Below are 25732 nucleotides of genomic sequence, written 5' to 3' on the forward strand. Positions count from 1 at the left end.
ATTTTGTCTGTATGATGCAAGAAAAAGGTTATGTCATTCGCAATCATTGACACTTATAGATTAGATTGATAGTCACACTGCTTGACCATTGTATCACAATCATTGGAATGGTTCTATTTCTTTAAATTTAATTGAAAAAAGAATCATTCAGTACATAATTTCTCCTGTAGATCTGAGGTCAATTCCATGAATGCAGGTTGTGTGGGTATGTGTGTGTTGTACTAAAAAAAAACCAAAAAACAAAAACAAAAACAAACAAAATGGAGGATACGGATCATAATTGTTTCTAAACAAGAGAATTAAAAATTACTATTTGAGATGACTGCTTAAAGGAGAGAGGAGCTTATATTTTTGTTTTAAAAAATGAGGATGAGCAAGAACACATTGCTATACAGAATTTAACAGGTGAATTTAGTGTAGTTGTCCATTCTTGTGAATTCTGTAGTCTCTCTATGTACTGCGTACTTGCTTGTATCAGCTGATGCCACGTACATGAGATTTTGTGCCTGGTGAAGGAAACTCGAAGGAAACAAATGGAGTCTCGAACAAAAGCTATACATTATATTTATAAATGTAAATAGATAAATAAGTATATATACAGTCAAACCTGTCTTAGTGACCACCTGTCTATAAGGACCACTTCTTGCCTCCCTTGGGTAGCCACTTTAGACAGGTTTGACTGATATATATATATATATATGCCTAAAAACACTACATGCCACACGCAGGATACCACAATTAATGCACAGTAACAAATTATCTATTTAATTATAGGTCTATATTATGTATGAATACATGTATGTCTGCATGCGTGTGTAAATCAAATGTGGTATGTGTTCATCATAACTATTAAAAAAAACACACACACAAAGGCAATACTACTCTATACTGCATAAACAATACTATTTAGATGAAACGATATATTTAGCACCACACATTTTGTCAAGAGGCCAGGGGGGATGAGGGAAAAAAATGTTTAAGAGTAAAGACTTATGTGTGTACATCAGTTGAACCCCACTTATTTCTCATATCATGTTTGTATAATACACACAGACAGTTATGCATGACCAGTTCTTACACTCATTTACACTGAATTTCAAGGGATATCAAAGGGTAGCAAGCCAATGACAGAAATATTAAGATTCCAACGAACTGTATTGAAGGCAAAGCAAAAATAAGCATCTCATATTTTGGTGACACGACATTTGCTCCTGTGACATTGCTCCTCGCATTTTCTCCGAGGACACAGGGTTATGGTTAGGGTTTTGTTTGTGGGTAGAATTTATGTTTTGTCTTATACCCTGCAGATATTTCATAGAAGCAATTGTCGAAGGTGTAAATGTCATGGAACCCGTTTTTTTTTTTTTTTTTTTTTTTTGGTTTTTTTTAATGTCTGCATGCTGTCACCTCGGGTGTCAGCCTGACAATTTTACAAATAAAACGTCCATAGGCTTTCATCCACATTTACATAGACTTAAACCGTAATGTGAAGGTTTCTCTCATAAAGTGGAAAAAATGAAATAGATGAAATGGTGATTGAAAATCAAGGTAAAAGAGTAATCAATTTAAACGGAGCTGAACGTCAAAACAGAACCCTGGGCCACCACGGTGGCAAAGCTGCAGAACACGAAAAGGTCATCTAAGGTCGAGCGAGATAGAATATGCAAATGAGCTACATTGCGTCGACTTGCCTGGATGAGACGAATAGAAACATGTTCGTCGCAGTACCGATGTGGGATAGCAGTTTTGTTGAATGAGGTAAGAGATGATTTTTCGTGAAACGATTGGATTTTGATAGTTTGTGAGGAGTAGAGAGTGACATACCGTTTTATCCGGATATTTTGTGGTATTTTTTGTGTTCGGGAACGGAAAACATGTTTTGACAGCGCACAGTCGCTTTGCGAAGCCAAGCGGTTGCGAACTTGTCTCGTAGGCCGTGTGCGCAGGGCTCGTTATACTTGCTGTTGGCTACAGATGGAGGGCATGGATGATACACACAGAGAAGCAACCAAATCGAGATACGTGCAAAGGGAAGAGAAATAAGTAGATGCGAGTCTAGTGCAACATTAGTAGGATGTCGATTCAGTATATGTTTTTTCTCTTTGGCGACAAAACCTTAATTTTGATATTTTTGTGGTATGAGTGCCAGTATAGTCAATCGGTGCTTCTAAGAGTTGTTAAACTCGGTTGTTAGAGAATATTTAGCGGATGTAGTTCACACATTTTACCATCCCCGTCATACCTTTCATCTTACTTACATTGAACACGCTGAACCTGCTGCTGCCTGAAATGGTGAGCGAGAGTTGCCCGAGTCGGAGCCTTCGTTGCTTCTGTGTGTGCATGCCATTGCGGCTCAGTTGTGGCCAGCGTGCGGGGCGCGAAGGCGATTTCCTCTAACATTTCAGAACAAGTTTCTAAAGCCGTTTTCGTTATTACTCATCTGGAACAATTTGATAGGTTTGGTTTAGACCAAAATATAAACTGTCCTTTATTCTCAGGTAAACTAAAAAATGGAACAAAAAAAGTTTGTAAGAGTAGGACCCCCAACCCAAGTCCATTTTTTAATAGGGTAAATGACTGGACTACTAAATTGCATGGGCATGAGATGGACAAGTATAACATGGCTGACTAATTTTGAAATGAAAATTAGCCTAAATTCATTTCCAAGTTCAGTCAGGTAAATTGATCATAAGGGAATATAAAATGCACACAAAAGGTGAGGGTTCATTAGAATTAGACGTACCAGTGGTAAGTAAGAAAGGTTAATTTCAATTCCTGAAAAAGTGAGATGCTCTCTTGAAACAGTGATGATCTTATATTCTTAGGACAGGAGCTGCCATCATGTGTGAATCAATGAGGTGATGAAATGTCCAGGTGACCTGCAAACAAATCTTCAGTTTAATTCCTTTCTATTATGAAATAAAATCATGCTTTTGTTCTTGGCATTGAATAATCATAAAGCTGTAATAACTAAGCAGTGATGACTTTTCAGTAGAAGAGTCATCAACCTGAAACATATTTTGATAATATTTTCACACTGCAAACAGTACATAAAAAAGGTGATGTGATGACCTCATAAGCCTCATTATCTCATCAACACTGGAAATGTGATTGAAACTAATCTCTATTTTTAAAGTATACATTAACAACTGCATATGGGACTAAAAAATTATGAAAGTTTTAGATTGTGTAATATCCAACTTTGACAATTAGACTTCATCTACCATTCTACAATTTCAATCTATTTATTCAAGTCAAGCATGGACATAGAATGGCCTTTACTAATTGCCTAAAATTCTATTAAGAGGGATGCATTACTTGATGACTACTGATAAGGCTTTGATGTGAAACTCTTAATATGACTCATGTATCAAATATACATTTTTACAAATTTGTTATGTGGTATATCTATATGCTCTGAAAGATATTTAACAAATATTTTCTCCACATTGCTGGAGCTGATTTCAATTGGTAGTTTTTTTTTTGTTTGTTTTTTTTCATGGACCCTCTGCAAGGAGAAAATTATGTCCACTAAATATATATTGAGCATAGTGAAAAGAACCTTGGAAGCTAATTTCCTCCCCCACTAGAAAATAAGGTATTGCAAAGTAATACAGTAGAGCTTGAATGGGAGAGAATGTGTGTTGTGGCTTCTCTCTGATAAATTTTGTTGCTTTCCTTGCTTTCACTGTGCATATCAATAACATCCTTGAAAAAAAAAAGACCCCAAAAGTGTCTCTTGAAAAAAGAAAAAAAAAATTACTGGGTATAACTCACAGCCTTTAGTAGACCATTTCTGTAAAATGTATATTACAATTCTAAGATCCACAAGACCAAAAAGACAAAGCAAAGAAATTTACTGGGTTTGAGGCAACTAACATAGTAGAAAGGCAGGTAAAAATTGTAGTGTTTTGTTGTTGAAAGTTTTCATAGAGATCAGTGTAAGAATTCTCTTTTTATCATGACAGAGGTGGACTGAAACCATCTTCTAGATACCACAGCAACCTCCCAAACAGTGACAAGCTTCAAGACTGCTGTTGAAGACCAGTTTCTCTAGCACCAGTAGTTGTCATTAGCCCTCTTTCTTTCCAGTGAATTATACCACAACGGTCCTGCTCTGTGCACATCCAGATTCATACCCACTATTCATTGATATTTCTTTTCCTACAAACTAGTAACAAAGCATTCCAGTCATCTGTTCCCTCCCATTGAGTTCATTAGGCAGGAATACACTTATGTTGCTAGGTAAGTCAAGACTCCTGCAAGCTTTGTGGTTGTTAAGGGCAACTTTTTTGAACAAAATTTGCACAGAATTTGAATACATTACGGTAATGGTCACCTGATATAAAAGGCCAAAACATCAAACTGACACAAAAAGCAAAGGTATATTGAACATGGCCTCAAACATATGTTCTTGAATTGGAGTGAATAAAAATGAATTAGATTAATTATTTTATTGATTTTTTATGTTTCTCTTGATTTTTCAACTTCAAGGTATGAGAGTCCACTTCAAGCCATCATGCCAAAGTCAAAGGATTACGAGTTCAAAAGTCCACTGAAGAAACTGAAGGTAAGGAACTGAATAGCAACTTGTATTATACATTGTATGTCAAGATGAATCCCTACACAGACTGATGATGCATTCTTAACAAAGATATTTCATTATCAGTTATGGTTAGATTTTATTGTAGAACAGTGATAATTTCATTGAATTTGTTGTTTGTGGTTTGAATGTTCATGAGTTTGCTCTGTGTAAATATCCTTTCTTGGTTGTAGAAGTATTTGTAGATGTAATGCTTGAAAACTTTATTACCCAAATTTGAAACAAAGACAAATAAACTTGTTTCGTTCAACTATGGTGTGCAAATGTGTCATCCTCACATGTACGGTACCAATTTACATTTCTTTTTTTTCCCCCCAATTCAACAAATTTAATTTTTTGATCATCAAAATATGACATTATGCTTTTACAACTGATTAGTGAGTAATATAACAGGATGCGTTTTATGGCATTCATATCAAAATCTCAAACATATGTAACAAAAGTTATTCGTCATATGATTTTAATTTCTTTCTTCATTTATCAAAAACACACCTTTTGACATTAGAAAATGCTATTAATGTTGTTGTTATAGAAAATAATGACTGTATAGATGGAACTGGTCTGCACTGGTTTACCCTGATTTCAGGATGATGTCTTGAGGATGAACAATAATACCAATAAACAAAAACCACAACAACAATCAAAGTTTGTAAACAAATTAAATATCTGCAGTAATAACTTTTCCATTCATGTTGAATGCCAGGAGGATATTCTAGGGAAACCATCATCCTCTTCGTCTGTATCGTCGTCGAGTTCGATCACCAAATCACACTTTGAGAGTGATGCCCTGTTTGAGTCGCTTGCACACGATGACCACCAGCTTCGGCGACCCATGAATGCCTTTCTGCTTTTCTGCAAGCGGCATCGGCAGGTTGTGCGAACCAGGCATCCCTGGCTTGACAATCGGGCATGCACCAAGATGCTGGCTGACATGTGGGGTGCCCTCGATGGAGAAGAGAAGGAAAAGTACCTCCAGCTGGCTCGAGAGGTAAACCTCAGTCACATGTAAGGTACCGTAGTCATGAAGAAGGTACCTTCCTGAAAGTGTCCCTTAATTCAGCAGATGCCATCTGCAATATCTCATTTTCCTCACTACATACTTCTAAATGGATAAAAAGTTTAGATCACTTCAGCAGGTATCATTCTGAAGGTTACTGCACTGTGGTAACACTGATATCAGCTGGTAAGAGTCCATATGTATGGTAGACACCTAAGCCCTGTTTCACTAACATGGGGACTATATCAAGCCAAACAATGAACCCACACTCAGTTGGGACAGATTCAGATCAGATCTAGTTTGGAAGAATACAGACATTCAACATGTATTCTAGAAAGTGGCAAGGTGGGCAAAGATACTGTTCCCGAATGTTTAAGTGAATCAGTTTGTACAGGTAACTTCTGAGGACTGATTGACCCAAAAAATTTTCCCTGAGATCAGTTAAATTGAACTTGAGGATTGATTGTAGTGCTTAGTGAAACAACCCTCTGGTATTGTAACAATAATAAAAAAACACACACACAACAACAACTATTCATTCCTTCAGCTTGCAGTGCATATATGCACCCAGTTGTGATTTCACTGATTTTCAGAAGAAGAGGGCATTTTCTTTGTTACCCAGCCTGACAGCTCTTGTTTTGTGATTGCTGCCTTGTACTCCAATACTTCCCTTGTCTTCCATGCTGCACACAGTGCAAAGCAGCTTTCATGAAGGCCCACCCAGACTACCGGTGGAGTGGACCCAACAGGCACAGCGGGAAGGTGACCAATCCTGGCAGCATTACCACTCGTCCACACCTAACCATGAAAGGGGAGAAGGAAGCTGGTGGGAAGGCAGAGCAGGGGAACAGTAAGGCTGGTATCACAGTTGGCAAGCTAGCAGGTAACTCTTCGTGGTTATTTGCCAAGTTGTACGTCCCCCTTAGATCTTGTTAGTAGTTGGCTCTACATGCAGGGAAATTGGCTTGTGTATAAATTGGTATATGAGCTGTGATGCATGTTTACACCTTATTAAATTTTGTGGGGGGATGGGATTGTACATTTTTCAACATTCTTAAATTTGTCAAAAGTTTTAATCTTGAAGTAGAAGTGCACAGAGGCTTGGAGTTTAGCTTTCACTGTGCAAATATGTCACTTACCTACAGTTCTTGACAAAAAAGTAATGCTTGCAGATTTTTGTTAGCTGTGTACTTCAGATTATTTTCAAATTCCAATGTAAGAAGCCTACTGCTTTGTTCCTCACATGTATTTCTTTATTTTATGCAGTTATTGTTTTATTTTTGTGGGCAAAAAATAGTATCATGTCATACATACCAACAAAAAAAATGTTCACAAAACGCACATTGTATGCCTTATTATGAATTGTGTTGTGTTTGTAATTGGTGGAAAAATGAGCAAAGAAAATGGGATTCCATGGGGATTCGAACCCGAGACCTCCAGATTGCTAGCCGAGTGCTTTACCGACTGAGCTATAGAAAATCTAGTTCAGTATTAGTCCCAGAAACCCTAAATTCTCAATGCTCGGATGATCAGAAGCTATAGCAGTGTGTTTGTGTGTGACACACACCCATACACTTAAACCTGGCACAAACCCGAAGATAAATTCAACTTGGGGATAAATGCGAGGGATCACCAAAGTGATGCAGCTCTTTGAGTATGTAACAAACACAAACAGAAGAAAACTGACCAGAAATGAATATAATTTATTAATGGAAAAATGAGTGAAGAAAATGGGATTCCATTTGGATACGAACCCAAGACCTCCGGATTGCTAGCCCAGTGCTCTACCGACTGAGCTATAGAAAGTCCTAGTTCAGTGTTCTTCCCAGAAACCCTAAATTCTCAATGCTCGGATGATCAGAAGCTGTAGCAGTGTGTTTGTGTGTGACACACACGCACACACTTAACCCTACAGGGGCCGCGCTGTTTTGGCTATGCTCGGACCAGGGGGGATGGATTAAGCTCAAGATGACATTTTAGCCTAATTAAGAGCATTGAGAGTCTAATTTTTGATCTGTAAATCTGTTTTAGCATATTCAACAATTGTACATCACAAAGACTTCCACAACTCATTTCAGGTCTTATGTATTTTATTGTTTTCAGAATTTCTTATGTATTTCCTTGTTTTTCAACTTTTTCTTTTTCTTTTTTTTCACTGGAAATTGTCACTGACTACATTTCTACCATAATTAGCACAAAATTAATCAATAAAAGTGATTAATTGTAAAAATAATCAGGTTTTTATGACTTTCATGACAGAGCACTGTTTTCCATAGGAAATGTACACAAAATCACAAAATTGTGCCTGTTTTGGGGTGACATTCCATGACAAAATTGGGCGTGGCTGCGCGAAAGTATGCGCGGACGTTGCAAATTTGGTCTCAAAAGTTGCGCGAGACTTGAATGAAGAAATTCAAGAAGCCTCGCGATGAGGCCTTCTCGCGTTACAGAATTATAGCGTGAAACGGTGAGGGGGGGGCGGATTCCTCCCCCCCTCCCCCCACCCCGGCCCTTTTAGGGTTAAACCTGGCATAAACCCGAAGGATAATTAAACTTGGGGTAATTGCATAGATATGCATGTAACTAGCATGTAGCTGTGGGTACTGGATAGAGGTTGTGAAACTGTTCGAAACATGCTTTTTAAGTACTGATATAGAATCCTTTGTAAAGTTGTATCGGTTTTAAATAGCTTTTGGGGGGTAAAATGTGAAAAAAAAAAAATTAAAAAAAATTGTGTCCCATTTATCAGAGGTCTGGCTCTGCATCCAATCATCCAGTGTAAATAGCATGCACTGGACATGTTTCTGGGAGGCGTAAGTCATTTAACGAATGTTTATTATTATCAGATGCCTGATGATGCGTTGAATACTGTAATAATATGCTTTGCGCTCAGATTATACAAGCAAATAGTTGCTAGGCAAATTTGATAGACATATGACTGGTTATTGTCATCTGACAACCGAACTGTGTGCCATGGCCCAAACTATTTAATAACTGTGAAAGAAGTAGTCATGAAAGATGAATGCAAAAGCCCTAGCGATTGCGAGGCAGTGACAGAAACAGGCGTTATGGCTAAAAAACACTTTAACAAGAGAACAATTGCCTCATGCTTGATGACGGGCATAAATTCTTTGTTTAAACTTACGATTGGAAGACTCTTATCAATAATTTTTTATTTGCAATTGTATCTCAGATCCATCTCAGATGGGAGGCTTAAGTCTTCTGCTGCTGGCTGGTCAGCAAGAGGCAACTGCCAAGCAACAGTCATCTTCAAAGCCACTGTCATCATCACCACAGCAGCCATCGTCACAACAGCCTTCTGCCAAAGTCATTTCAACAGCAGAAGAGAATGGCCCACCCTCTCATGACCAACTCAAGAAAATGAAGCGTAGTGAACCGGAGAGCATTGCATTGCCTTCAAACAGGGAGGATACCCAGGAAGATTCTGATGTTCTGGCTTCACAGTCAAAACTCCTCCAATTTGCTGAAGTAAGAGACTATTCCACAGTTCACGTAATGCAGTTCAATTTAACCATGCCAGTCCATCACTCTTGCAAACCTTTTTAGAAGGGGATTTTAACTGGCATTGTATAGTTAGTCCCAACAATGCCACTCCCTTTTCTCTCCCACATTTCTTTTCATCCATATAATCTCTGTCTTTACTCATTGATGTCACCAAAAAAGATGTCACCAAACTTCAATGGTTGCAAAATTCTGCTGCCCGATTGTTAACTTTTACTAGTAAGTTTGATTCCATATCACCAGTTCTCCGTTCCTTACATTGGTTACCTGTAGAAAAAAAGGATTATTTTAAAGATTCTGTTATTAGTACATCATTCAGTTCATTCTTTTTCCCCCGTATACCTGAGTAATTCTGTTCAAAAATACAAACCGACACTAAGTCAACGTTCATCATCAGATGCATTGTTACTCCAAACACCCAGAGTAAAACATGGATGGGGTGATCATGCTTTCTCCGTTATGGGACCAAAATTGTGGAATCAGTTACCTATTCAGTAAAGAGAACTGTCATCTACAGAGACATTGAAATCCAAACTTTAAACTTATCTGTTACTCTCACACTGAGGACTGTAATTGCTGTATGTCATTAATGTTCGGAACAATATTGTATTTTTAATTGGTATATGTTGTATTCTTTATTTGGTATATATTTGTTTTTTGTTTGCCATTTTCTTCTTTTTTGACATGTTTGAATATGCATATGCATGTATATATATCTTTTCATTTTTGAAGCGCCATGAGCACTGAAAAGTGGACCTGTGCGCTATACAAGTAGCCACTATTATTATTATTATTATTATTATTATTATTATTATTATTATTGATATCTCTTGTGTATCTCTTATTCTTTATTTATATTAGGTGAAGATAGATCAAACATTGAAAATAAAAGTAAAGCTGATAAATGAAAACTCATTTTTATGCCTCCGCCACGAAGTGGTGGCGGAGGCATTATGTTTTCGGGTCGTCCGTCCGTCCGTCCTTCCGTCCGTCCTTCCGTCTGCCGTAATGAATTTTGTGGACAGGGTAACTATCAAAACCCTTTTAGGTATCCTAATGAAACTTGGCATGTATGTGTATTAGGGGGTGAAGTTGTGCCTATCAACTTTTGGGTGCACATTCTCAAGGTCAAAGGTCAAAAGGTCAAGGTCAAATACATAAAATTTCACTCTTACCACAATATGTATGCAATGAATGAAGATTTTTTTTTTTGAAACTTAGTGTATACATGTATTACCCAATTAAGATTCTCTGGTGAAAGTTTGGGTCGTGAGGTCAAAGGTCAAAGGTCAAAAGGTCAAGTAAAAATATCAAAACTTCATCTTTTTTCTCTGTACCATGGAAATTGTGCAAGGTATCTTCATGGAACATAGTATCTATACATGTACTGACTGGCAGTGATTGTCTAGAGAATTTAGGGTGCATGGGGTCAAAGGTTAGGGGTCAAAGGTCAAGGGCAGCACTTCAAAATTTTACTATTTCCCTCATGTTTATGCAATGCCAGCAGGATTATTTTTTTTACACTTTGTGTATGCATGTAGATATTGTATAACCTAATAGAGTTTCTCTGGATAGTTTTTTTTTCTTTTGTTTTTGCCTCAAAGGTCAAAAGGTCAAAGATCAAGTGAAAGTGCTCAACTAATTTTTTCCTCCATATCTCGGAAGTGGCTCAAATTATCTTGAAACATACTACATATTTATGCATGTTCTGCCTGACAGTGATTATCTTGTGAATTTTAGGGTCAAAGGCCAGATGAAAATGGTAACAATTTACTATTCAATACAGAACTTGCACTTTTTCTCCATACCTTGAAAATTACTCAATGCATAAACGTATGAATGGGTCAATGTCAAGTTAAAATCCTTAAATCCCAAATACATGCTCTCCTATTCATCCAATTAAACCTACCAAGTGTAGGTCAAGGAAGGTGAACATTCAACACATTTGTGACAAACTTGTCATTTTAATATTTTGCCAATTTTGTGAAAATGTAATCACACATTGTCCACATGTACTATCTAGACCTATTTGGAGAATCATTCATTATGGCGTAGGCATACCAGTCGCCATAGCGACATTTCTAGTTCAATCTTGCAAGATTCCTGTAATATGGAAAGTGAACCATGATTTCTCCCAGATTGATTAAGGTTACCAGTGGAAACCATTGAAAGTAATTAGTAATCTAAATACTTTCCCACAGAAGGATTAAATGACATTGTAAACCCATAGCTTGATTTACCTGGTACTGAGAGTTGTAATAGGCTTTCAAATTCAGATTTAAAGTAATCAGCAATGAGACTTAATGCCTTGCCAGAATTAATATACACTATGTACGCTCTAACAGTACTTAATGTAGCCAAGAAGCAGGACTTGGTGAGCAAATCTGGCTAAATTCAGTTTTGTCTGTAGTGACTGTAATGTAGTGTTAATTGAGATAATCGCAACACTATTTGTAATTTGATAGACCCTGTCTATGAAGGTCATGGGCAGTAAAGGCAAACAGTCTGCCATTCTAATCATTCTTCAATAAACTTGTGTGTTTTTGAATGTGATTGTAGGTTTACACTGTATGTGTGTATCATGATTTTTACTACTTCCTTCAGATTATTGTTGGCACATCCATATGTTGTCTGTGGTATTGAAATAATGAGATGAGTAGTTTATTGAATAATACTACTAGTGATATAGTATAGCTGGACAAACAAAACAGTGAAAACTCCATCGAAGGCAGATAATAAAGAGAAAGAAATAAAATTTTCAAATTTATCATGCTTTCATGAACAGTGATTATATGTTACAGTTAAGCAACATAATACAAATCACACTTAGCCATGATATAACCTCATTGTTATTGTGCACAAGGTTAGGCATAGACCCTATGTTGTTGTGGATCAATGATGTTTATAGTTAGTGATTACCATAACATTTATACATATGGCTGATTGTTGCTGCAAATTTTTATTTTCCAGATGTGCTCAGATCAACTTGCCATTAAACAAGAAGGCACATTGGGAGAGGATTCAAAAAAGGATTCCAAAACCTTGAACAACAATACCATCCCCTTGAATAGCTCCAAGCATGTCAAACTGACTCTCTCCACTAAGTCAAGTAAGGCTTGCAAAAAAGCTTCCAAGAAATCACAGAGCAAGAAGGGACTCCTCTCCATGGAAAAACTTTGTGAGGTGGAATGCAGCAAGCCAAATAGAGTGCGAACTGAGCAAGAAGCTGAATTGAAAGCTAGAAAGGATGACAAGCGTATTGCAGAAGAGGGAACAAAAATGGTCTCCAAGTGCAGGAAAGTGGAGAAGGGAGGCAAGAAGAAGAAAAAGAAGAAGAAAAAGGTGGCTGTAAAGACAGAAACCACAGCTGCGAAAAAGGAAACCACCAGTGATATTTTGTCAGCAAGTTGGCCAGGTGCTCTCAAACAGCTAGCAAAGCCAAAAGATGGTGATATCAGTGACAATGCAGGTAAACTGTGAACATGGTTGTCACAGTCCAAATTGAAAATTATGCATGTTAAAAATACTGTTTATCCTTTCTCTTTGACTCACTCTTTCCCCAGTATTTGTCTCATATTAAGCATTCTTTTCAAAAAAAGGTATCAATTCAGTAACGGCATCTTCAATTTTGTTTGTTTGTTTGTTTGTTTGTTTGTTTGTTTGTTTGTTTGTTTGTTTGTAAGGGATTTCATAGTTGGATTTACTTGGGGGAATGCATTTCATAGACACTTCCACACTTATTACAATTTGACTGCTTGCTGACTGAAAGTGTAAGTGCCATAGATATGGTTGCTGCATGAGCTGAAATTTTCATGATGGTTTTATTTTGGTGTATTTCATGAATCGCCTTTGCACTTCAAAAATAACAATGCACAAAAACAATAACATGCAAAAACAACATAAGAAATAAGAGAAAACAAGTCATGCCCAGGCTGAATTGCATACAACTAGTAACTGCCGATCCATGCTGTGTGGGCCATTATGTAGCGATATCTTGGGCATAAGATTATTGTTTGATTTGTAGTGGCAAAATTTAGTGCCGGAGTAAATTTTTGTGAAAAGATCCTTCTAAAGTAATCCATTTGTATATTTTTTGTCAGCCTCTTTAAAAAGCCACCTCAGAAATTAATGTTTTTGTCAGTTTCCTTGAGAGCCTTCTAGTTGAAAATGGAAATAATTTGAAAAGTTTTAGCAGGTATCTATCAAACAAAATACAGTGATCCTGACCATTCACTTGCAATGAGTGCAATAAACCACTTATATTACAGGGGAAAGAGAAGACGATGATGAGAAAGAAGCTGTGCTGGATGCTGGGGAAAAAAGTGATGGGGAGGAATGTAAGAACACAGTGAGGAGAAAATCAAGGCGGTCATGCAAGGGACAGTTATACCGCAAGTTGGTTGACCAGGTCAGTTGGTAACAGTGTAAAGATGATATGATATTATTGATATAGAAATGTATCCCTCTATTTCTTGCCTCTTAATTGTTATTATACGTAAGTATAAAAATGCATACATCTTGTATATGTTGAACTATGTGTTGTTTGAAGGTTTGTTGAACTATGTTGTATTAATATGCCTTATTCTGAACTTGTAAACAGAGACTTTTAGCCTGTGCTGCTATTCAATTTTTGTATTTAACCAATGAATAGATATCGTTGTGAAGGCAATAATGCAAGTTCATTGAGGTAAAGGTGTATTTACTACTCCTTGCCAGTGAGCACATTTTAAAAAGTAATGTCTCTTTAGGAATAATGAACTGAACATTAGTATCTGTGAATGTCACTATTCAACTTGATATTATATTCACATGATGCCCTCTGTATGAAGATCTGCCTTGATGGTGTGTCTTCCTCTCAAGTATTTTACAGTGTGAATAGTTCAGACAAGTAGCAAGCATTTTGAGTGTCACGCAATCCATGCAAATGTTCATATGTGAGCTGACATGGATGAAGCAAATGTGTATGATCCAATCCAGAGTTCATTGAGAGGGCGCTCTTTCCATTTCTGTGTGTGATTCTATGATTCAGGGAATGCTAGAATCACTGCAGCGACCCGAGCGACCATTCAACTGCAAGAAGGTGTGGCGGCACAGCAACGAAGGGATGAGTGGCTTTAGTGATGCTGAGGATGAAGTCTTTGAGCCTGACGATGACCGGCCAAAAAAGAGCAGCAAGAAGTGGCGGTCCCGTAAGCGGACTAGCAGCGGCTCCAGTGTCACTGCCTCTGATTTGTGAGTGATGTCATCCTTGGTTTCACTCCATTGGTAGTGTTACTTTATCACCTTTAGTACCTGACTGAGGCCCATTTTAATAAAGATGTGTATGATAAGTACAATTAGCAACTATTCAGAAACATCTAGCTAGTTGATGGCTAGTATAAGTTGTTGCTACCGCATTCTCTGCAGCCGTGGTCAATTGCTCAGTGGTGAATGGCGAAGGACCCTGTAGGGTGTTTCATAAAGCTGTTCTTAAAGTTACGAACAACTTAAGAACGACTGGTGATCGGCTCTTGTGCTGAATTACTGAAATTCTGATAAGTACAGCACATCAGAACTGATCACCAGTCGTTCTTAAGTCGCTCGTAACTTTATGAACAGCTTTATGAAACATCCCCTGGTCTATCACAACTAACATTATATGCCTCTTCCATTTGCAACTTTGAAAGTTGTTGCTGTTTTGACCATACTTGTGTGAAACTCCGTACACATCAGTGGGGTCAGTGGATGCAGAATTTCTTGCAATCTTGTGATACATGACATGAAAAGCCAGAAGCTGAGAAACTGTAGAAGAAAGCAATTTCAGGTATTTAAGGCATGGTAATGACTATTGTTTCTCTTTCCCTGTCTGACAGTGATTACGGTGAGATTAACGTTGAAGCAAGGCTTGCCAATCTTCCCCAGTATGCACCAGAACAATTCAGGCCCAAGAGGAAAATGGTGCTAAAGTCAAAGAAAAGGAGCGACATGTACAAGAATGCCAAGTTTGTAAAGGAAAATGGCCAGGGTATGTTTGAGCTTCTCTACAGTAATTTCGTTATCAGTGCTTGCATTTCTGTGGGATTGAGGACAAAGAGTTGTAGTAATAGTAATGATGATGATGATGAAGTTCACACCACTGTAGTTATCTCACAGAGCTCTTATTTTAAATGTCCCCGTCAACTTTATTGTGTAGAATCCGCGATCTCGGCCTGATTTTTTTTTTAAAATTATAATAATTACGGTGAAAAGGGGGATTTTAAACTCAAACAAAATTCTTACACAAACTCACATGAATTACATATTATTCCCAACATAATTAACATACATTCACATCTAATTTTCATATGAATAACCTACATTCAGATATTCACCAACCCTAAATCACTGCAAGAACATGGACAGAAAACTTTTCATTAAATTAGGGTACGGTACAGGCGATCACTGTTTGAGCAAATTATCAGAGAATTCTGAACGTAGACCAGCTGACGAGGATGTGACATGTTCACCCAAAATTGATACGTGTACATGTAGCTACCATTGGGTAGGTAGCTGTGTTTATTAAACATTAAACATTTGTATTACTCTCATTGTCAATGTTTTGCACTTTGCAAGACTATCATGATATAACCATGGCATCTAAAGAATGCCATATATTTGCTTGTTTTTTTAGTTACAATCTGCATTCTATTCATCCACATGGTAAAGTGCAACTTGCCCACATACGATTCGTACTGCTCAATGATTTCTACCAAACTTACGTGCTCACCATGGGTCTGTAGTCTGCCTTCATAGGTATGGATTTAATTGCACCTGTGAGATTGTGAAATGATGTACCTGCAACCTGTGATAACCTCATACAAGTATGCTAGTATTCCCCTCTGAAAGTAATACAGGCAGGTGGAGGTGTTCATCAAGTTTCTCTCAAATGTGACCTCCTCCTTTTGATATTCCAGCAGCCAAGCACAAAGTTGTGAGATCAGTGTCTGCCAGTGATTACGCACAAAATGTGACAGGGAGTCAGAAGAGGAAAGCCCGCAAGTCTGCCATCATGCACCTACTCCCCAACAAAGGTGAGTCAGAAGACCCCTTCTCTTGTTCATGAGCAGAAACACTAAAACAACCACACTGCTGTGAACAGCCCTAATATTCTTGACTTTGTCTGGGAATTGACGAAGAAATGGATTGAGTACATTTTCATATGACAACCCTTTTGGGAGACACACAGCAGAGATATTGATTACACTTGTCTTCCAATGAGTGGTTGGAGAATATTAGCCAGGTGGTGTATGGTGTGGGTGATTCTCTGAAGGAGACAGTGGGTCAGAGGAGGAGCTGTATTAATCGCATGTGAATCCTAGGTGACCAGAAGATATGGCCTGGTGCAGCTGAAAAGCAGACCTTGAGATGTGGTCGTTTGGATAGGATTTGCATGAGGAGAGCCGAGGTATTTCAGATGGATTCAGCTTTTTTCATTTCATTTAATTTCTTCTTTATACACTTCATGAAAAGGTACACTGTACATGCTATTACACACTCACGAGGGTTGTTCAAGAGCACAGGAATCATAAAACCCACATGCTCTCCAACTCACCATCCCACTGGATGCACAAAGCATCCGGTAGACATGTTTCTTTTCCTTTTTTTGTGTGTGTTGGATCTTGAGAAAGCTTGCAGTAGGTTCCCCCTTATTTTTGTTTGTTTGTTTGGGGAGGGAGGAGGGAATGGGAATTTGATGACATAGTCAGACTTGTCCATGATGAGAGTGCATTTCTCTTGTTAGCTTGAAGAATGTGGATTGGTACATCCTCTGTGATTCCATGTAACTGTTTTCAGTGATAATGCATGGGCGTCACCAGGGGGGGTGCGTTGGGTGCGAACGCACCCCCCTTCAGATCCTTTAAAAAAAAAAAAAAAAAAAAAATCAGTCTGCGAGCGACCTCAACGCCGGTCGCTAAATAATTAATAATTAATAATTATTTGAATAAAATTTTAAATAATTCTTTTCTATTTTTTTAATATTTTGCACCAGGGACAAAAAAAAAAAAAAAATCGTCGGCAAAAACAATTCGCATCCCTGGTTCTGGCAGCACTGATTTTATACATATCTGCTAGTATTCTACAGTGTTTACTATTTATCCACCGTACTGTACATCCATATGATACGGAGCACTTATACACGTTTGCAGCTATGTACGTGTGCTACTTACAAGTATGTAGGGTCTATGTACGTTACTTCTGACCAATCCATATTGCCAGCCCAAGAGCGAGCCTTAGCCTCATTAAAAAAAAAAAAGAAAAAAAAAATGGACGAGCAAGCATATCATTTTGCCCACCCCCCCCCCCCCCCCTCCCCTCCATAATTCCAGAGACGGGAAGATTTTCTTATCTTTTTTTTAGACAGAAAAACAAAAACTTACCCCCATAAAAATATTGGAGGGGCAAGCATATTTCAATTTTGCCCCCCCCCCCATAATTAATAATTCCCGAAATGAGAAGATTTTCTTGCTTTTGAAAGAAAACAATAATGTTGCCCCCATAAAAATATTGGAAGGCAAGCGCACCATTTGCCCCACCCCACATAATCATAATTCTCGCGATGAAAAGATTTTCTTGCTTTTTTTGTTAGAATTCAAGCGATCTGTCCAATTATATCACCCAAAAGCAGGGAGGGGCTAAAAGCCAAAGCCAAAAGCTACGGGAGGGGGGGGGGGGGGGGTGCGCCCCCTCCCAATCCGCTGGTTAAAAAAAGACCTACCGAAATGGTAATTCAAGTGTTAGTAAACTGCTTTTGAATGAAAGGGTGGTCAAGAAATAAGATATTTTTCTATGATTTCTTTTAACCATACTTAAATAGGTATATAGTGTGAAACATTGTTCAAAAAGCCCGGACCCGACAAAAGATTGTGATTCAGCCTGATTCCTGGTTGGCATTCTGCATATAAGCAGGATGTACAGTGCGCAGTGTATACTCAGTACATCCGAACGAAGAGTCGCTCGCTGTTGCGCAATGTGATGTAGAATGTACACCTTTGTACCTTACGCTTCGTTATATCAAAGCTAGATCATTGATTTTGCAGTGTTGCTTTGCATACTAGTCTATGATTATAAAAATGTCTTGCATTACCAATAAAAAGACTTGACCTGGGCTAATTCCTAACTTTTCCATGTATATAATACACACACACACAAACAAAAACGCACAATTAGTTTAGGGGACGCTCTAAAGTGCAGATTTTGGACATCATTCCCCCGCTTGGTCACTTCGACGCCACCTCGCTGGTCATACCTCCCCCAGTCGTGAACATAAACCCACACCCTTGACTACCAGTGGCGGATCCAGGGGGATGAGCGCACCGGGCGTCCCCCCCCCCCCTTTAATTTCCAAAGCGAAAAAAAAAATGATGTAGCTTCAAACGGCAGTTTCTGGACAGTAAAATCTCAAAATTTTCAAGCTCACTCGCTCCGCTCGCTCGCATTTTTTTAGTCGTAATGCCATTTTCCTGAAGTTGCTGCCAGTAATTGCCGGCAGTTGAACATGGTGCGCCCCCCCCCCCTTAATTTCCAAAGCGAAAAAATATAGCTACAATCGGCAGTTTTTGGACTGTGAGAATGCCAACATTTTCAAGCTCGCTTGCTCCGCTCGCTCGCATTTAAATTCTCCTGATATTGCTGCCAGTAATTGCCAGCAGTGTGTTGCGCCAGGTACGCCCCCTTAATTTCGAAAGCAAAAAAGCTATAGCTTCAAATGGCAGGTTTTGGACTGTAAAATGTCAAAATTTCCAAGCTCGCTCTCTTCGCTCGCTCGCATTTAATTACTAGTATTATGCCATTCACCTGATGTTGCTGCCAGTAATTGCCAGCAGTTGCGCCCGGTGCGCCCCCCCCCCCCGCATTTAATTGTTATGCAATTCTCCTGATGTTATTGCTGCCAGTAATTACCGGCAGTTGCGCCCGTTGCGCCCCCACCCCTCCTTTATTTCCAAAGCGAAAAATATGGCTCCAAATGGCAGTTTTTGGACTATAAAATGTCAAAATTTCCAAGCTCGCTCTCTTCGCTCGCTCGCATTTAATTATTGTGCCATTCACCTGATGTTATTGCTGCCAGTGATTACCGGCAGTTGCGCCCGTTGCGCCCCCCCCCCCACCCCTCCTTTATTTCCAAAGTGGAAAAATATGGCTACAAACGGACGTTTTTGGACTGTAAAATGTCAAAATTTTCAAGCTCGCTCGCGTTTAATTATTATGCCATTCACCTGATGTTGCTGCCAGTAATTGCCAGCAGTTGCACCCGGTGCGCCCCCCCCCTTAATTTACAAAGCAAAAAAAATATGGCTACAAACGGCAGTTTTTGGACTGTAAAATGTCAAAATTTTCAAGCTCGCTCACTCCGCTCGCTCGCATCATACAAGTCATTATGCCATTCTTCTGATATCGCTGCCAGTAATTTGTCGTATCAAACCGTCATTCCATAATCCATTTATAGGGGGTACAACCCCCTCCGGCACTTCCACACCATCCCCCCACCCTTGCTCGCTCCCTCGCATACTAACACCCCCCCCCCCCATGAAATCCTAGCTACGCCGGTGCCCTTTCCCCGCTTGGTTTCTCTCAAAAAACAGTAAAAGTCTAGGGATTGAGAGCTTCCTATATTCCAAATGTCTGTCCAAAAAATCTCGTAAACATTTAGTGTCAAAACGCACCCCCCTTGAAAAAAAGCTGGTGACGCCCCTGTAATGTTTGGTTTAGCATGACCAAGATGGCCAGACTGACAAGAAGTCTTACGTCGTTAGCTCCTCCTGTGTCAAGGAAGGGAAGATTTCATTCAATCTGCTTTGCAAAATTGTCTCAGAAAAAGATTTTACTCAGGGCAACAGCAATGTTAGGGCTACACAAAGCCTGGGGTGGACATCAAACTGAAAGATGCAGCGACATCTCCAAGATATAAGCTAATATGCTTCACTTTGCCTGTTTCAGTTAAACCTCCATGAGCTGAATTTAATCACAAAGACTCGGGATGCAGTGAAAGCAATTACAGATACAATTGGTACTTGAGAATTATTCAAATATTCATAACATGACGCAGATATTAATTGGGTGTCAAGGTTGTATGATTGTGATGTAGATAGTATACCTCATTTAGTAGGAAATAAAATCCGTTCTACAAATTTAAAGTATGTTTGGCTGAGAAATTTCGAAATACAGTAATATTGCAGTAGTGATCTTTTAGTGCACAAGAGGAAATTTGGATTGCCGAAGAAACAACTAGAAAAGTACTCAGAGAGCACAGACCTCTGCCAAGCTGGCAACTCATTCCACCTGTACACGCATGCAGTTTCCCTCTAACTCCTTTTGTTTATGTCATCAGCTTTCAACTGCAATGTGCCTTGCCCAAGCAGAGCACTCATGTCAGTGTGCATAAAAAGCCTCCAGTATGTGCAGCTAGAACTTCCAAGTTCATTGACCTTATACGCCAAGAGATTTTAAAAAAAAAATCCTTTAAACATCCATAGAAATTCCCGGATCACTACCAAAATTTATTCATATGTTCCTTGTGTCATAATCGACTTTTCCTGCAAGTTTCATTCAAATCTGTTCACAACTTTTTGAGTTATTTTGCAAACAGACAAACCAACACCGATGATTACTTAACCTCCTCCTTCCTTGGCTGAGGTAATGATCAGAATTACATGACACACAGAGCTCATGCTAGATGAGGTGGCAATTTCACATCATGTTAAATTGGTAAATGACATATCAGCCGTTATCTTCTTATCATTTGATCAGCATAGAATTAATTCTGTCTTAAATCTTTATGCTCTGCAAGTGGCACTTTCTCTCTGTTAATTTGTGAAACTCACAGCAGAGTCTACTAGCATTATACTGAGCTCCAAGAATTCTCCCGTGTCAGCTGAAAACCTCAAGTCATCACCTTTCCAACTCATAAGCAGCAAGGCAGAGGTGATTGTAGGAGCTAAGGTCAAGAGGTCACAGAGTGACCCCCAGCCCTTCACATTGTCTGACTTGGCTGAAGCAGCATCAATGGAGCTGAAGCCCTGCAGGTATGTCTTTGAGCCATAGCTTGAAAAAGAACCATCAGATGTTCAGTATCCTGTAGTAATCAGTAATCAGTTCATTCACTGTGGGTGTATGTTTTCTTTCATTGTCTCACAAATCAGTGGAAGTTATCAGAAGGAGATACCATGTCAATCCTCATTCTATTTACTGCAAGAGACTGCAATATACAATCAATGATTTACTTTGGCCACAAAATCTGACTTAACCATGGACATGACATTTGTGAGCAGACTAATCAAGTTCAGTGGCTTTAACCATGGGCTATTTGAGACCAATTTTTTCCTGGGGGGGGGGGGGGGGGGGGGGGGGGAGTCAATTTGATTCCCCCCCCCCTTCATATCTCAGCCGCTGATGGCGCGATTGCCGCAAAATTTTACCTGAACATAGAGTCGGATGTCAACTTCAAATTTACACATTCATACAATACAAAAATGTTGATTTCTATTTTTAGTAAATTAATTATGCAAATTTATGCATGAAATCATATTTTCACCTGTAACTCCATTAAAAAGACTGAAGGATTGCTAAATTTTTGCATCAGAATTCCTCAAGACACATTAAACAATTTTCTTGTTAAAAAATAGCACAATCAAAATCAGTATCTTTTGTTTTTTATTGTTTTAAAAAAAATTTATGTATTTTATTGTTTTTTCAACCTTTCGTTTTCTGTTGTTTTTTTCCCAAAATTTGTTGCAGGCACTTTTTCAAGCTTATCTACATTGATTAAAGGGATTAAAGAATTGATTAAAGGGATGGTACGGTATTTGTGGAGATGAGAATTGGGCCTTTAACTAAGACCCCGTTTATAGTGCGAGGCTCGGCTGCGGCCGAGCCGCGGCCGAGCCCACCTTTATTTCAGTGTAAATGTGCAAAGGCCAAATGCGGGGCCAAAATATGCCGTGCATTTGGCCACGCTCTGGAGATAGTCTCGGCCACGGCCGAGCCACAGCCGAGCCCGGCCTTTTCTCAGTGTAAACGCAAACTGGGCCGAATGCGCGGCCAATTTTAGTCTGGCTTCCAAACCCTCTGCCTGTACTATTTCGCTATTCAGGATATTAACCACCTCAACATCGAAAACTAGTATAGTTTAAGGTGGTTTTGTCCTGCAAAGGATTTTTTCCTTCGGCAAAGGCCTTTGCCCGAAGAGACTATACCATATTGTGTTTGTTTACAAGCAGAGCGCCACTACGACAAAATATTGAAAGGTTTGAATTAAAAGCGCGGCCGATCCCGGCAGTGTAAACGGACAAAATTGCGGGGTCGGCCCTGCAATTGAGGCTGGGCTCGGCCACGGCTCGGCCGCAACTCGGCCCAGCCCCGCACTGTAAACGGGGTCTTATTGCGAGATACCAAGAAAACACTAAGGAAATAGTACAGAGCATACCCTTTTAAGAGAAATTCAAAGTTTACTTGATGAAAATCGGGTTTGGAATGACTGAAACCTCCAAAAACAAAGTAAAACAAAGCGATCGTAATGAAGTGTGGGTCCCACACTTTATTAGAATCGCTCTTTTTTGGATATCTGGGCCATTTCAAAACCAATTTTCATCAAATAAACGTTGAATTCCTCATGGAATTACATGCTCTTTCATATTTCATAAGAGATTTCTCATTATCTCACCAAAAAATGTTAGAAACCTGAAATTAGGTCTTAACCAAAACTGTACCATCCCTTTAATTTCAGTGATTTTAATGCAAAACATTATGTAACTTCAGAATGGTGTACCCGGACGTCACAAATTTGGTCTCAAAATATGCGGGAGACTTCAATGAAAAAAGTCTTGCAACAACGTGGCAGCATCTTTGCGCATTGCGGAACCGTGGCGCGAAATGTCGGGGGGGGGTTCAATTTGACACCCCCCCCCCCCCACAGTTAGAATAGGGTTAACCCTAAAAAGACTGGGCTATTTTGGTAGCTCGAAAGACTGGGCCTTAAGGGCCCCCCTTTAAGATCTCAGCCGTGGATCGCGCGATTGCCGCGGAAATTTGCACAATGGTAGTGTGCGATATAATCTACAAGATCGTATATTTAGATTTTCCAAAATAGCCTTCTTTTATTTTATTTTGATTAATTACGCTAATTTATGCGAGAAATCAGACTTTTTGATCTAAATCAGTAAATAAAGCTCCAAAAGTGCTCATTTTGGGTGTAAATATTCTTTGTGGCATTCTTAGCAAATGTACTTGAAAAAAAATTCAGTATCAAAATTAATTTATTTATTTTATTGTTCTATGAATTTCTTACGTATTTCCTTGTTTTTTCGACCTTTTGCTTTTGTTGTTTTTTTCATGAAAATTTGTGGCAGACCCTTTTTGAAGCATAATACTACTAAAACAAATTAATTTTAGCCATTGAGAGTAAAAATAAGCATATTTATATGAACCATGTGAAAAAAACTCAATTTGTATTGAATTTGTACACAAAATCACATTTTTGAGCCATTTCGGTCTCACGTGCATGTACAAAAAGTTATGTAACTTCAGAACCGTACCCCCGAGCGTCACAAATTTGGTGTCAAAATGTGCGGGTAACTCGAAAGAAAAATGTCATGAAGCATCGCAGAGAGAGCATTGCGTGTTGCAGAGTAATCGCGCGAAGTGTTGAGGGGGGGGGCCTTTTAGGCCCCCCCCCCCAGTCTTTTTAGGGTTAAGTTTGCATTATTAAGAAGTGTGATGTCATCCCAAGGAGAAGCTAGATGACTGCAGAGACAATCAACTTTCATTCCAAGATACTTTTAAGATCTTTAACTCATATATCCAGTAATTTTCAGAGATGTGCATCAGTGGTCTGATATATTTCTTGGTTGGTTAGTTGATGCCTGTGCTTTAATGTTTTCTTTTACCTTCCTTCCTTCATTCCTCCAAACAGCTCACCCTTCCCAAGCACCACCAGTGGCAGTGGAGTGGACCACTCCAGTCTATGTCTTTCTGCTGTCAAGGTTTCATAGTTAGCCTGCCATATTGGTTTTGACATATTGAAGGCATAGAGAACTGGTCTGCATTGGACACAATGGTAACAAGGCAACTCGGACAATCTTAAAGACTAGTGTGGCTTGATGGGATCTGAGAATGAGAGAATATGATATAGTAAGTCTTACCTTTGATGTACTTGCCAGTGATCATTATTCAATTTACCTAAATGAATGTAAAAGTTGAACAATGTTTGAGAATCATTTAATACCAGTATATAGCAATTGACATACACTTGATTTTGATCACAGTTAAGTTGTTTGTAGCTTTTAGATTAATCAAACAGTGAGACTATTGGATGAGTTTGTCACATATCTTGTTTTAGCCATGAGGTGATCATGGGTGAATGGATTTATCTCCGAAAATCATAAACAGTATCATTGTACCTCTTCAATTCATGATGTACCTCGTATTTGTGTAAATGAAGTATTAGTCATGTTTATGTTGACTGGCCATACCCTAGACGTCAAAGAACGAGGTAGATGTGAGAGAGAATAAAAGCAGCAAGCTGGTAGAGGTGATATACTAGGTTTTACTCCCTGTCTACTCGTTCACATGATACCTGTATTGTCCATACAGGAGAGAAGTCTACATAATGTCATAGTAGGATTTGTAGCAAGTTTGCTTGTACATGGTAGGTGAATACACTGTCTTCAGAAGAAGAATGGCGATTTAGAAAATTTCTCATCAAAGCGGGGTGTACAAAACGATATTTTTTATATCCCACCGTAATTCCAAAGGAAACTACTACTTTTGCAAACTTCACTGGCGGCAATGACAATGTGAGAATTGAAATATAGCAAGGATAAAGAGTAGAATAGACTTTCATTCTGGACTGGCCCAGTCTTTTTAGCTCACCTGAGCTATTGCGATCGCTCTTCGTCCGGCGTCCGGCGTCCCTCGTGTGTAAACTTTTACATTTTCATCTCCTTCTTGCGAACCCCTTGACCGATTTTCACCAAACTTGGCAGGTAGCATCCCTAGGGGAATAGGATCTCAATTTGTTCAAGTGGGCACCATGTCCCACCCAGGGGGCCCCCAGAGGGGCCCAAACCCCCCTAAATTAAGGAATCTCAAAAAATCTTCTTCTTAGAACCAGAAATGATAGAGCTATGAAAAGTTAATACTATGAATTAATACATTGATGACTGTAGTTTCAAGTTTGTTCATGGCGGAATCAGGGGTGCCCCCCTTGGGACCCAGGGGAGTGGGGTGGGGAGGGGTCCTAATGGGGCCCAAATTGTACATTTTCATCTTTTTCTTGAAAATGCCAATATGAATTTTTACCAAAGTTGGCAGGTAGCATCCCTTGGGGGAAAGAATCTTATTCCCATCAAATGGGCACCATGCCCCACCTGGGGACCCCAGGGGGCCTAAATTTGGACCGAAATTATAAAGTTTCGTATTTTTCTTGAAAACCCTAGCACTAATTTTCACCAAACTTGGCAGGTAGCATCCCTAGGGGAATAGAATATCAATTCCATCAAATGGGCACCATGCCCCAGGGGGAGTCAGTATATTGATGACTGCTGTTTCAAGTTTGTTCATGGGAGAGTCAGGGGTGCCCTGCCCCCTCCCCACCCTCT

General features: G+C 39.1%; 1 protein-coding gene across 1 annotated transcript; it reads left to right on the top strand.

The window, feature by feature from the left end:
• The first annotated feature begins 1690 nt into the window (after positions 1–1690).
• LOC139738882 (uncharacterized) lies at positions 1691–25732 on the top strand. Its single transcript, XM_071649510.1, has 13 exons — positions 1691–1758; positions 4495–4570; positions 5307–5591; positions 6294–6483; positions 8794–8846; positions 8916–9089; positions 12093–12591; positions 13391–13530; positions 14152–14354; positions 14975–15126; positions 16055–16171; positions 20962–21160; positions 24046–25732. The coding sequence occupies exons 1-13, from the start codon at positions 1754–1756 to the stop codon at positions 24122–24124; spliced, it is 2172 nt and encodes a 723-aa protein (XP_071505611.1). The 5' UTR covers positions 1691–1753; the 3' UTR covers positions 24125–25732.

This window comes from Diadema antillarum, unplaced genomic scaffold, assembly GCF_040938485.1.
Source record: "Diadema antillarum isolate AM-2024a unplaced genomic scaffold, OU_Dant_1.0 seq00000770_RagTag, whole genome shotgun sequence".
Taxonomy (NCBI): domain Eukaryota; kingdom Metazoa; phylum Echinodermata; class Echinoidea; order Diadematoida; family Diadematidae; genus Diadema; species Diadema antillarum.

Coding starts and splice junctions, on each gene's coding strand:
- LOC139738882 (XM_071649510.1), top strand. Junction 9,090..12,092: donor AACTCCTCCAATTTGCTGAA/GTAAGAGACTAT, acceptor TTTATTTTCCAG/ATGTGCTCAGATCAACTTGC. Junction 12,592..13,390: donor TGATATCAGTGACAATGCAG/GTAAACTGTGAA, acceptor CTTATATTACAG/GGGAAAGAGAAGACGATGAT.